Below are 11,005 nucleotides of genomic sequence, written 5' to 3'. Positions count from 1 at the left end.
TTAGCTAGATGGATCCACTGCTTTGGGGGTGATCTCTGGGAAGTGGATTGCCCGCGCGGTTAATTGAGTCTCGTGGTGTTCCCCTTGTCTACCTTATCTAGATTGTTTGCGTATAATAAGCCCATCCGCCCACACCCCGCTTCTTCAACTTCAACTTCAACTTCAACTTCAACTCCGACGACAAAGTTATTCATGAACACCGGTACCCCTGCACTCACTCGTCTCGCGAGGTCTCTCACGTCGACGACACGAAGGATACCTTACTTGCAGATACATCAACCCACCCGCGTGTTCTCATCCATCCCGAGTTTTGGGGCAGGTAGAAACGTGCCTGTAAAGTACCACACGAGCGCTACGCAGAAAGCATCAACCAAAATGGTGTGTATACGTCTTGTTCCCTTTGACCACCCGAGTCTGGAATTAGAGAATGGAGAATGGATGAAAAATGAAGACACTGACGATGGAGATGTAAAAGGCCGGCAAAGTCACAGACTGGGTGAAACCCAACGACAAGTCGGGCGAATTCAAGCGCCAGCAGAGCTCGTTCCGCAACTTCATCTCGCGCGAGGAGGGGGCCAAATTTGCGCCTGAAAAGGGGCGGTATCATCTCTACGTCAGCTATGCGTGTCCTTGGGTGAGGTTTTTTCTGTGCTTCGTCCCCTTCCGTTATTTTTCTCGCCCACTCCACCGACGAGAATATGAGAACAAAAAAAGACGAGTAAAATCTGACGTGTATATAGGCTTGCCGAACGTTGATTACGCGCCAACTTAAGGGTCTTGAGGACTTTATTAGCTATTCTGTCGTTCATTGGCACCTTGGCGAGAAGGGTATGTGGTCAACTCTTTGTGTCCCTCTCCTCCTCGTCCCTGAGACCGGAAACACATCCGCGCTTCCCGTTGGCGTAAAAGTAATCAAAGCGAGCAAGAAGACTAACAACACACACAGGCTGGCGTTTTGTCACAAAGGACGAAAAGGACATCCCCGGAGCCCACGTCGTCCCCGACCCCGTCCTGGGCCACGAGTCCTACACCCACGTCCGCGACCTCTACTTCGAGTCGGAGCCCGAGTACGCCGGCCGCTTCACCGTGCCCGTCCTCTACGACACCAAGCTCAAGACGATTGTGAGCAACGAGAGCAGCGAGATTATCCGCATGCTCTACACGGAGGTTTGTCTTTCTGGTCCATGATCCATCCGTGGTGAACCGTGAGGCAACACCACTAACACACCCCAGTTCGACGACCTCATCGACGAGAAATACCGCACCATCAACCCCTACCCGGAACCCCTCCGCGCCCAAATCGACGAGGCAAACCAGTGGACGTATGACGAGATCAACAACGGCGTCTACAAGTCCGGCTTCGCCACCACGCAGGAAGCCTACGAGCGCAACGTCACGGCCCTCTTTGAGGCGCTCGACAAGACGGAGGCGCACCTCGAGACCACGGCGGCCGAGGGGCCGTATTACTTTGGCAAGGAGATTACCGAGGCCGATATCAGGCTGTGAGTGCATTCGTCTCTCCTCGTTGGAAGTGTTTCGCTAATAGATGGTGTAGTTACGTGACGATTATTCGGTTTGATGTAAGTGATCCACATGATCCCACGTATTCAATGCACACCTAACACAAAACAGCCCGTCTACGTGCAGCACTTCAAGTGCAATATCCGCGACATCCGTTCCGGGTACCCCCACATCCACAAATGGATGCGCAACCTGTACTGGAACGTGCCGGCCTTCAAGGACACGACGCAGTTTGAGCACATTAAGTGGCACTACACAAAGAGCCACACCCAGATCAACCCCTTCTCCATCAGCCCCGTCGGCCCTCTGCCGCACATTCTGCCCCTGTATGAGGAGGTGCCGGCCGCTAGCAAGTAGATTAGTCACATAATGCAAATTGTCTTCAGTAATAATGCTGTATATACTCTGAATGCTAAAACTCCAGTCATCCGCCATGCGGTGTCCCAAACCAAAGATACAACGTCTGGCTGCCCGGGCGACTTGATCCAGTATTATGCTAAATTCCATTTTATATATCAAAATAACATGCTCCTCCCGGGCCCCCAGTCAAACAAAAATGAGATCCGTCTTTTGGTGTCCCCATATCCACGAAATGATGCATTAAATTAGGTATAGATTGATCACAATTGGCCAGACAAGAGTGCCTCGGTTGCTGTGACAAGTTAGCAAATGTTAAAACAATGACGAAAGCAAAACATACCACTGTTGATGTACTGGCGCTTGGCATCGAGGGGAACGCCGAAGCGGCGCTCCAGCTCCTGCTTGATACCCTTCTTCGTGACGGTCATCAGGTCGGCCGTGCGCAATATCTCGCGGATCTCGGCCAGGAGGGCGTCGTCGCTAGGCAGGCCAACCATGTCCTCGGGGGAGAAGAACTGCGAACCGCCAAACTGGCTGTTGCGGTTGCCGCCAGCATCCGAGGCGGCGAGAGACATGCGCGAGTGGTTGCGCTGCTCGTAGCCCATGCCGGGGGCTCTCGGGGGTGCGTAGCCGCCGGCAATGGAGCCAGGGCGGCTGTGGTAGCCGTACTCGGAGACGGGGACCTGGCCCTTGGTGGCGTAGCTGTAGCCAGACACCTCGGAGCGGGCGTCCTCCTTGACCGTCTGGGCGTCCCAGAGCTCGGCCTGATACTCCTCCCACTTCTTCTTGGGGATGACGGAGGGATCGAACTTGCCCTCGTCGGAGATGACAATCTTCTTGCCAGCCTCGCCGGCAATGACACGGGTGTTACCCCAGTTGAAGTCGTCCATGTGCCAGAAGGCGTACAGAGGCAGGGCGAAACTGAAGACGGGAATGGCGAGGATATACAGAATCATCCAACCAATCATCTCCCACTTGCGGCGAACGATGAAGATGATGGCCTGCAGACCGTAAATGGCACCAAGCATGACGAAAGCCGTGACGGGTACCGTGCTGGGGTTCATGGCGACCGTAACAACCAGGTAGATGATGTAGGCGACGACGACGGGCTGGACGACGGTGGACAGCAAGTCGACAAACACGATGAAACGCATGGAGAAACAGCAGAAACCGCAGAGCTGGGACATGGGAATGAGCTCCATGAGGTTGTGGACGGTCGAGTTGATCCAGCGACGTCTCTGCGAGAGGAAGACGGACCAGGAGTCGGGCGCAATGGTGTAGGCGTGGGCTCTGTTGGTGTACTTTGTCTTGTACGAGTTGTGGAACTTGAGCAGCAGCGTCGTCAGGTATCGATCCTCACCGAGGTGGAGCAGGTTCTTCATGTGCAGCGTGTCGACACGGATGGTTGAGTAGGCTTCGACGACTTCGCGGCTGACAAACAGGGGCTTTCCACTCTCGGAAGCGCGGATGCGGTACATGGAGAAACAACCGGGCAGACAGGTGACGCTGCCAAACAGACTCTCAAAGGCCTTTGTCAAGTTGTGAGAAATCCAGTACTCGTAGACCTGAATCATGGTGACGAACGAGGCCTTTGCGTTGGTCAGCGCCGTCTCACCGCACACGGCAATGAGACGGGTGTCGTTCAAAAAGGCGGCGACCATGCGGGTGGCGGAATCGGGTGCGACGACGGTATCGGCATCGATCTGGAACATGAACTCGTAGAATGTCGGGTTGACACCGATAATGTTGCGGATTTGGTGGTACATTTCGAGCTCGAGAGGGCTCATTGCCAGGTTGTAGTGGACGCGGTTGAGGAAACGCATAAGGACCATTTGAGAATCACGCTTGCCACGGTTACCGGGGCGGGACACCTCGGACGGCTTGCCAATCTTGACGACAACCATGAATGGAACAATGTGGCCCTGGACTTCGTACAGACCCGAGTAGATCTTGCCCATGTTGTGCTGCTTCTGACCTTCGCCGAGAGACTCGAAGCTGAGGGGCTCAGGATCGACGGTATCAGATACGCCCAAAATGTCGAGCACGATGCGCGGCGTCGGCTTGTCGTTACCCTGACCGATAATCATACCGTCGCAGATGACAACGAGGAGCTTGCGCTTATCGTCGTAGTGCATTCTCGCCACGGAATCAATGGCACGGCGAAGAGCATCCTCGTCTTCCGTGTAGGCGGGAATCTGGCACATGACAAACTTGTCGAGGTTCTCCGGCACGTTCTTGCCGCTGAATTGCAGCGCGGCCAGGAACTTGAAACCGATAATGGCGCAGAGGATAATGGAGATGACAAGGACGAGATACTCGGCAAACTGGCAGCGGACCGAGTTACGCGTGTCAACGTCACCTACGTAAAACAAGTTGTCGAGGCACGTCTTCATGCGCTTCTTGGCGGCGGTGTCGAGGGACAGCTTCTCCCAAAGGTCCGTGAGATCGGTACCCGACTTGCCCTGGAACAGCTGCACGACGGCGTCGTCCATGAAGCTGGTGAGGGAGGAGTCGTCGGGAACCGACTCGCCCGCCTTGGCTTGCATCTTGAGACCACCATTCATGTACTGAGTCAGGTCGTACACGCGGCCGCCCATGTAGGCAATGTTTTGCTGTTTGTTGGCGAGCGTCTTGACGTACTGGGGCGAGTATCCGACGGTTCCCTTCTTGTAGTTGGACTTGAGCATAATCATTTGCTCGTAGTACCAATCGGGACGGCTGTCGTTGGTAAAGTAGCGGAAGTCGTGGTACTTGAAGTTGAGGTCGGTCGTCGTGAGCTGCGCGGAGCCCGTCAGGTTGGTGTTGCGGTAGTCCAGCGTGACGTGGGGATCGACGGAGCCGTCCTTGCCCTGGCACAGGGCGTTGACCTGGACGGGGAACAGAGTGCTGATGTCCTTGCCGGCGTAGGCCTTGAGCTGCTTGTTGGTAACGTACGGCGGGTAGTGGCGAGGAGCGTAGGCGCCCAGGTCAACGACCACGCCGCGAATGGCGACGTAGGCCGAGGCATCGTCCACGCCGTCGTTGGAGGACAGTTCCTCGGCGCTGTAGACGTGTTGGGTAGGGCAAATGACCTTAGGGAATAGCATGATGAAGAAGGCGGCAAAGAGACAGAAGAGCCAGATGAGCATGTTGATGGCGAACTTTTCTCTCCATGCCACGCGAATGTCCTTGCGGGGCATGCGGCCCATCTTGCGGATGGCAATGTCCGGGACGAACCAGGTCATAAGGTAGACCATGAACACCCATCGCTTACGGCTGGGGCTGTCCTTGAACTCCTCAACCTCCTCGAGGTTCTTCTCGTTGCCGCGCTCAGCCATCTGCTCTCGGGTGTCGAGGTTCTTGAACATGTCACCACCGCCAAACGCGGACACGCCGGCTTCCGATCGGGCATCGGATCCGTCCTGGCCGCCAAAGTAGCCATTCTTGCCCTTCTCGCCGTACAGGAGGGGAGTGCCTCCGGCGGAGAGCAGACGCTCCTTGGAGGCGGCAAAGGGGGTGTCCTGGGGAGTCATGCCGTCGCCGTTGTCGGACGGCAGGGCGTAGCGGCCAGTGGCAGAGGCGCCATCCGACAGCTGGGCAACCTCCATCCAGCATCTCTCGCTGAGGAAGACACCGGTCGATCCGATCCTGACCTCGTTGGCTGGCCAGTGCCTGTCTTCGACCACGAGCTCGACGCGCTCCCTCTCGGTGCCGACGAGGATGGTATCGGAGTCGGCGAGACCGAGGAACTCGCCAAAGGGGAGGAACAGACTGAAATCCGCCGAACGCAGGCGCTGGCTGATTTCGGCAATACCAAACGTCTGCACTTGAGTGCGGACGCACTTGCTGTCAAACTGGTTGGCAATGCGTCTGTCATTGGGCTTCAGGCAGAAGACAAAGTAGGAGTTGCTGCTGGGGTCGGCAACAGACTTGGTGACGTTGTCGAGAGACGCGAGGAATTGACCAGAGGCGCCCTGCTCGGAAGCCTGCAGCTTGTTGCCTCCAGACTGCGAGTTGCCCTCGCTGAGTCTGTCCAGCTCGTCCTGTGCAGCCTCCTCCTGCTGCTGCTCATACTGCTGGATCCTGCGCTGGTTGCGAGCGGTCCTGGTGGTCTTGCGGGACATGACACTGGGCGCTCTCGTAGGCTTGGAGCTGATGGTGGCCTGCATGACCGTCGACCGCTCCTTGGGGTGGGTGACGGTCTTGAGGGCCTCCTGGCCAAAGAGCCGGGCGACGAACTCGCTCTTGGTCGAGTTGATCATGTTGAGCAAGTCGCCGGAAATGACCTCGCCGTTCTCCTCGATGATGTCCTTGACGGGGTAGTCGACCTCGCCGGCAAAGTGCTTGACGGTGAAGAGGGCGTTGGTGTTCTCGGTGTAGAAGTTGCTTCCGGGCAGTCTAGTGTTGGCGGAGCCGGGGGTGATGGCCGGGTTCTTGCCCTCGAAGCGCTTGCGCAGACTCTCGAGGAATTGCACGTCGGTGCGGTTTCTGCGCGTCTGGTCGTCCAGGATGCTGAGCAAGCCGTTTCCAGGCTTGAGCAGACCCCTGACGGCGTCCGAGTTGTCAAAGTAGCTCGTGGCCGCCACGCTGACCTCTTCGTTCTCCAGCATGTCTGCCTTACGGTCGAAGAAGTTTTGCAGGGTGAGGTTGTAGAGGGCCTCGCAGGCGGCGTTGTTGAGCAGCTGGTCGAGCGCCGAGTGGGTGGACGCTTGCTGGGCGAAGCCGGGGAAATCGATAATGGAAATGGTGTTGGCCACACTGTCATCGGGCGCGCAAATTCTCTGGTTGATGGACTCGACAATGTAGGCAACCAAGAGCGAGTACAGAGTGCGGGCTAGCTCGTTGGCGTGCGAGCGGGCGCCGACGGGGTCCAGCATGACGGTGACTCTCTCCTTGTGAATCATCTTGGTCTTGTACGAGAGGGTGGTCTGCAGATCCTGGGAGCTGACGCCCAAGAAGGCGGCCACAATGGTGAGCACATCCTTGTTCTTGACGGCCGTGACAGTCTGGGCACCCTCGTGGGAGAAGCCGCCGCTGTCGTCACCTTGGGCTTGCGTGTCCGATGTCGTCTCGAACTCGAGCTGGCCAATGTGCAGAATCGTGGCCAGGACCTGGCAGATCTCGGCAATCTCGCTGCGAGGGAACTCGAGCTTCTTGAGGGCATTCTTGAAAACCTGGAAACCCTCCGTGTCGTTGATGCCGACCTTGAGCTGGGTGGGGTGACCCAGGTACTTCCACCTCTTCTGAGGACCGCCGGATGGCGTCTCGAAACCGAGATGGGCCTTCTCGGCCGCGCTGGTGCCGGACATCAGGTAGTACAAAACATGAAAGTTGCGCTCTCCCGTCGGGATATCCGTGATACGGCTACGCTCGAGTCTGTGGTCGAGGAGCTTGGCACCAATCAGGACGGGGTTGGTCGTGGTGGCCGTGTCATACTGCAGCTCGTAGAACAAACCGGCCTTGGAAGCTGTGGGTGTAGTGGCGGTCTTGGTCGTCGTCAAGGTATCAAAGACGTAGGCGGCCAGAGAGACCTTGGTCGAAAGGGGCGTGGAAGACTTGCCGAGGAACGCGGTCAGGAAGTGGGATCGAATGGTTGACTTTCCGGAGCCGGATTCACCCCTATTCACGGTTAGCTATGGCCTTCAGCATCATCAGAACATCGACATACAGGAAGACGACGGATTGGTTCTCCGATCTGTGTCCTAATCTGATCCAGGCCCGGTCTGCAATATCCTCGGCACCGCCCATGGCGCTTCCCTCCTTGCCGCCATCGGGACCCTTTGAGGAAGACGTGTAGGTGTTGAGAGAGATGAGGGCGTGGGACGAGAGGCGAGCGGTCGGCAGCGACACATGGAAACGACTGGCCAAGTGTGCCGTCAACTGCGTGTCTGATTGTGAATGTGCGGGTAGCGAGGGTAGAGAAGGTTGAGTGTGAGCGCCTCCGCCGCTCCCACCGATGGGAGGCAGGTTCATCGCCATGTTGGGCACGACGACGCCAACGTCGATGGACTTAAGATACGCGTGGTGTAGTCAATGGCGGGGTGGTTCGAACGAGAGGCTTTGGTCAAAAGGGGTCGATGTTGGTCGTGTAGAAGAGTCTTGAGATGTTGATTAACGTCAAAGAGCTCAGATTAGTCGTGATAGTAGTAGGCAGGTAAACAGGGAGATTGGCCGAAACCCAAACGAAAGGAGATGTACAAATTGCCAGACTAGGAAACGAGTGTGCAGGGAGAAGTGAGGAAGAGGAATCGAGGAGTCGGAAACAGCAGCGATTTGGGATGGCGAGGCTGAAGGTGGGAAAAGCTCGAGGCACAAAACGAACGAAGTAATCGCTGGTAAAGTGCTGGCAAAGGTCAAGTGCGTCCCGATTTTTCGTGCTCTCTCTCTCTCTCGCCGTCGACTGTCTCCCTCACTCTCTCTTCTCTATGGTAAGGGATGCCAGAGGGCGTAACCGGGGGGAGGGGGGGCGTGGGCAACGGCAACGGGCACCAGGAAAGGGGATTGTTTTCTTTGGGTACGAAAGTACTGCTCTCACGCGAGTAGCGGTCCGGCGGGCGACACGAACACGAGACGCACGACTCGTCCATACGAACTATGTGCCACAGCATCACCCACACACTGTGGGCTGCTGAGAAGCCCGAGGAGTCGACATCAGCTGCCTGAAGCATTGCCTCTCGCTCCCATCCGTTTGTGCTGCAGACAGTGGCCACTGGCCTCGAGGGGTGTCGCCGGCGAAGACGAAATTGACAGACCCCTCCCCCCCTGCTCGAATTTCTTCTCGATTTTTCTCCCCTTCCTTTTTTCCCTGATCTCGGTTCTCATCGCGTAAGCCACATTACACTGTATTCCCCTGTACCCGTCATTTCCTCCGCGGGACTCCTATATTCCTTGCGTTCCCCTCTATTTCCAGCGGTTCTGTGCGGGGTCTTTTGAGCTTGTTCGACATGGAGCACGTTCAGTGTAATGATGCTTGTTGGTGTTCTGCAAAGGTCGACAATCTTCAGGATGACGCCAACAGCGAAGCCTGGATAAATACCAGTCAGATCATTGTGAAGGATAGATGAGTTGTGCATTCAGGAGAACCGATCATCATCAGGGTAATAACCGCGCTCCAAGGGTTGATCCAAAGGCTGGAAGTGGTCTCCGCATATTCCCATAAACCTTGAAGACGCGACTTGGCAGCCTGGCTGTGACAACATTGAGCGGGCTTCGGTACCAGGGGCGAGTGCCAGTGGTGCTGAGAATGCTGAGTTGGCACGTCCAGCATGAAGAATGCACGCGTCTCGCACCACGATGCGCATTTCGCTTCTCTCCCAATCCCGAGTTGATGCCAAGAGAACAACAACTGCCTTTTTGCTCAACAGGTATTTGCCCGGCATCGAATCGCAGAATCAGAGGCGAAAAAGTGGTCGAAACAACAGTTCAAGGTCCGCTCCGCCGGAAGTCTGTTCAACAATCCCTAAACCTTGTGGTGGCTGTTAGCGGACGGATTGGTGCGGTGGCGCCCCAACATTGTGCTTCTCCGCGAATACCGGTACCTTGGACAGAGATTGCGGCCCAGCTTGAACTTCAGCACACAGCTGCTGTGCTACGGGTGTCTCTTGGCGGTGACCTGCTGGCATCGGGGCGCCATGATGGATCATCTCACACTCGACGGCGCCGTGTTGGCGCTGGCCGACGGTTTCCAGCGCGCCGCTAGACTCTCGTCCCGATGGGCGCAGCAAACGGACGGCGGGGATTGGGTGCCATGCATCCATGCCAGCCGATGGGAGCGCTGATATAATGCCATGAAAGAAGGAAACAAGCGACCAGTGACCACAGACGCTGAGGCCGTTGCGTTCCAGCGGGCAGCGGCCAGTGCCTGAAGATCGGCTTCCCTTTTCTCAGATCCTGTGATGGCCCAAGGGAGAGTAGACGGGTCGACTCCGCCCGGGCGAGATTGGCTGATCGGTCCGGTGCGTGGAGAGAAATGTTGTCATCAATGATGCTGTTGACCCGGCGTCTCGAGGAATGCTGAATGTAATTGCGTCTCATCCCTATTCCGGGACAATGTGGTTCGGGTCTCGCAGAATTCTTTGTTTATACGGCTGTGGCTGAGTGTTCCTGGGACACTGTCGACAGCACTTTACAGCGGTGCCCGGTAAGGCAAGCGTTAGAGTTTGGATATCGAGCATGATGCATGATTGATGAGGACGGGCGGGCAGGATTGTTCTGCGGTTCATCCATGATGTTAGGATGGCAGGCGGCAGACGGTCCAAGCCGCGGATGTCCCTGGTGGTCCGGGGCGGCAGACGTGGAGGAGGCGGGCTGATTACCTCGAATTGTCGTCGTCTCAATTAGAGAAGAGAATTGTGGACGTTGTGGATGGGACGGGAGGTACTTCCGAGAGGTACATGTACGTACAGTGCGAACAGTGCGGATTAATTGTGCAGCCGCGTTCCCCGGGGTGTCGGTGCTGGCGGATCCGAGGGAACGTACCTTGGTCATCAACGACACTCAATCATCCATCTTGTTCTTGACAATTGCAGTCTTGATTTCACTCCCGGAGGCTGGACAATGCAGGGCGACATTCGATGAAGAACCAGTGAACCACCAGAGAAAATTCAGCAAGGAACGGAGAAAAAGGGGGCACCGATGCAGATTGCAGAAGCAAAACCGAGAAGCATGGGGATCAATCCATTGGATCTGGAAGCAGCCGGCGAGTTCCCATCGGCCGCTAAAAGGTCCAAAAAAAGACCTGCAGCACATGATAATGGGGCTCATGGTTCCTTGTGGGCATAGCGTGTGTCCATAAATCAAGGTAAAGCAGAAAACCCTGTGTTTGGCGGGAACATAAAAATTGCACACTCACATACTCCATGTAGGAAAAAACAACAATGCGGCGCTCAAGAGCACAGCCTCACGCCGAGACTCCATCATGCCAGTCATTCAAACCAACCACCAACCACACCATTACCACAGTCCCCAAGACCAACCACTCAACTTGGACGCGCTCTTCATTCGGCCAAGCCAAATCCGACCCTCTCCTCTCCGCTGACCAATGGCTCAGGTTCCATGATCATGCTGTCAGCATCAGACACGAACACACAAAGTCTCCAGGTCGGCCACACTCGTCTCGCACCCGCCGTCGCGGCTCCGCTTAAGG

At 56.3% G+C, this 11,005-nt stretch overlaps 3 protein-coding genes across 3 annotated transcripts; 1 reads left to right on the top strand and 2 right to left on the bottom strand.

Annotated features, from left to right (window-relative positions):
• Nucleotides 1-375: 375 nt before the first annotated feature.
• BDP81DRAFT_451021 (glutathione S-transferase) lies at nucleotides 376-1,878 on the top strand (the record flags this gene model as incomplete). The annotated part of the gene is made up of 7 exons (XM_060592592.1): nucleotides 376-378; nucleotides 476-634; nucleotides 741-828; nucleotides 947-1,167; nucleotides 1,234-1,502; nucleotides 1,556-1,580; nucleotides 1,633-1,878. The coding sequence occupies 7 exons, from the start codon at nucleotides 376-378 to the stop codon at nucleotides 1,876-1,878; spliced, it is 1,011 nt and encodes a 336-aa protein (XP_060443906.1).
• A 263-nt stretch (nucleotides 1,879-2,141) lies between these two features.
• On the bottom strand, nucleotides 2,142-7,839 carry BDP81DRAFT_322588 (chitin synthase; the record flags this gene model as incomplete). The annotated part of the gene is made up of 3 exons (XM_060584711.1): nucleotides 2,142-2,173; nucleotides 2,222-7,479; nucleotides 7,529-7,839. 3 exons carry the CDS (start codon nucleotides 7,837-7,839, stop codon nucleotides 2,142-2,144), a joined length of 5,601 nt encoding a protein of 1,866 aa, XP_060443905.1.
• Nucleotides 7,840-9,580: 1,741 nt separating this feature from the next.
• Nucleotides 9,581-10,176, bottom strand: BDP81DRAFT_431283 (uncharacterized protein). The gene has a single exon (XM_060590668.1). It carries the CDS (start codon nucleotides 10,080-10,082, stop codon nucleotides 9,897-9,899), a length of 186 nt encoding a protein of 61 aa, XP_060443904.1. The 5' UTR covers nucleotides 10,083-10,176; the 3' UTR covers nucleotides 9,581-9,896.
• Nucleotides 10,177-11,005: the final 829 nt, after the last annotated feature.

The sequence above is a fragment of the Colletotrichum phormii genome (genome assembly GCF_030913505.1).
Source record: "Colletotrichum phormii strain CBS 102054 chromosome Unknown BDP81scaffold_13, whole genome shotgun sequence".
Lineage (NCBI taxonomy): Eukaryota > Fungi > Ascomycota > Sordariomycetes > Glomerellales > Glomerellaceae > Colletotrichum > Colletotrichum phormii.
The sequence above is the reverse complement of the archived record's forward strand: the minus strand, read 5'-3'. Positions and strand labels throughout refer to the sequence as shown.

Coding starts and splice junctions, on each gene's coding strand:
- BDP81DRAFT_431283 (XM_060590668.1), bottom strand. CDS start 10,082: ATGAACCGCAGAACAATCCTGCCCGCCCGTCCTCATCAATCATGCATC.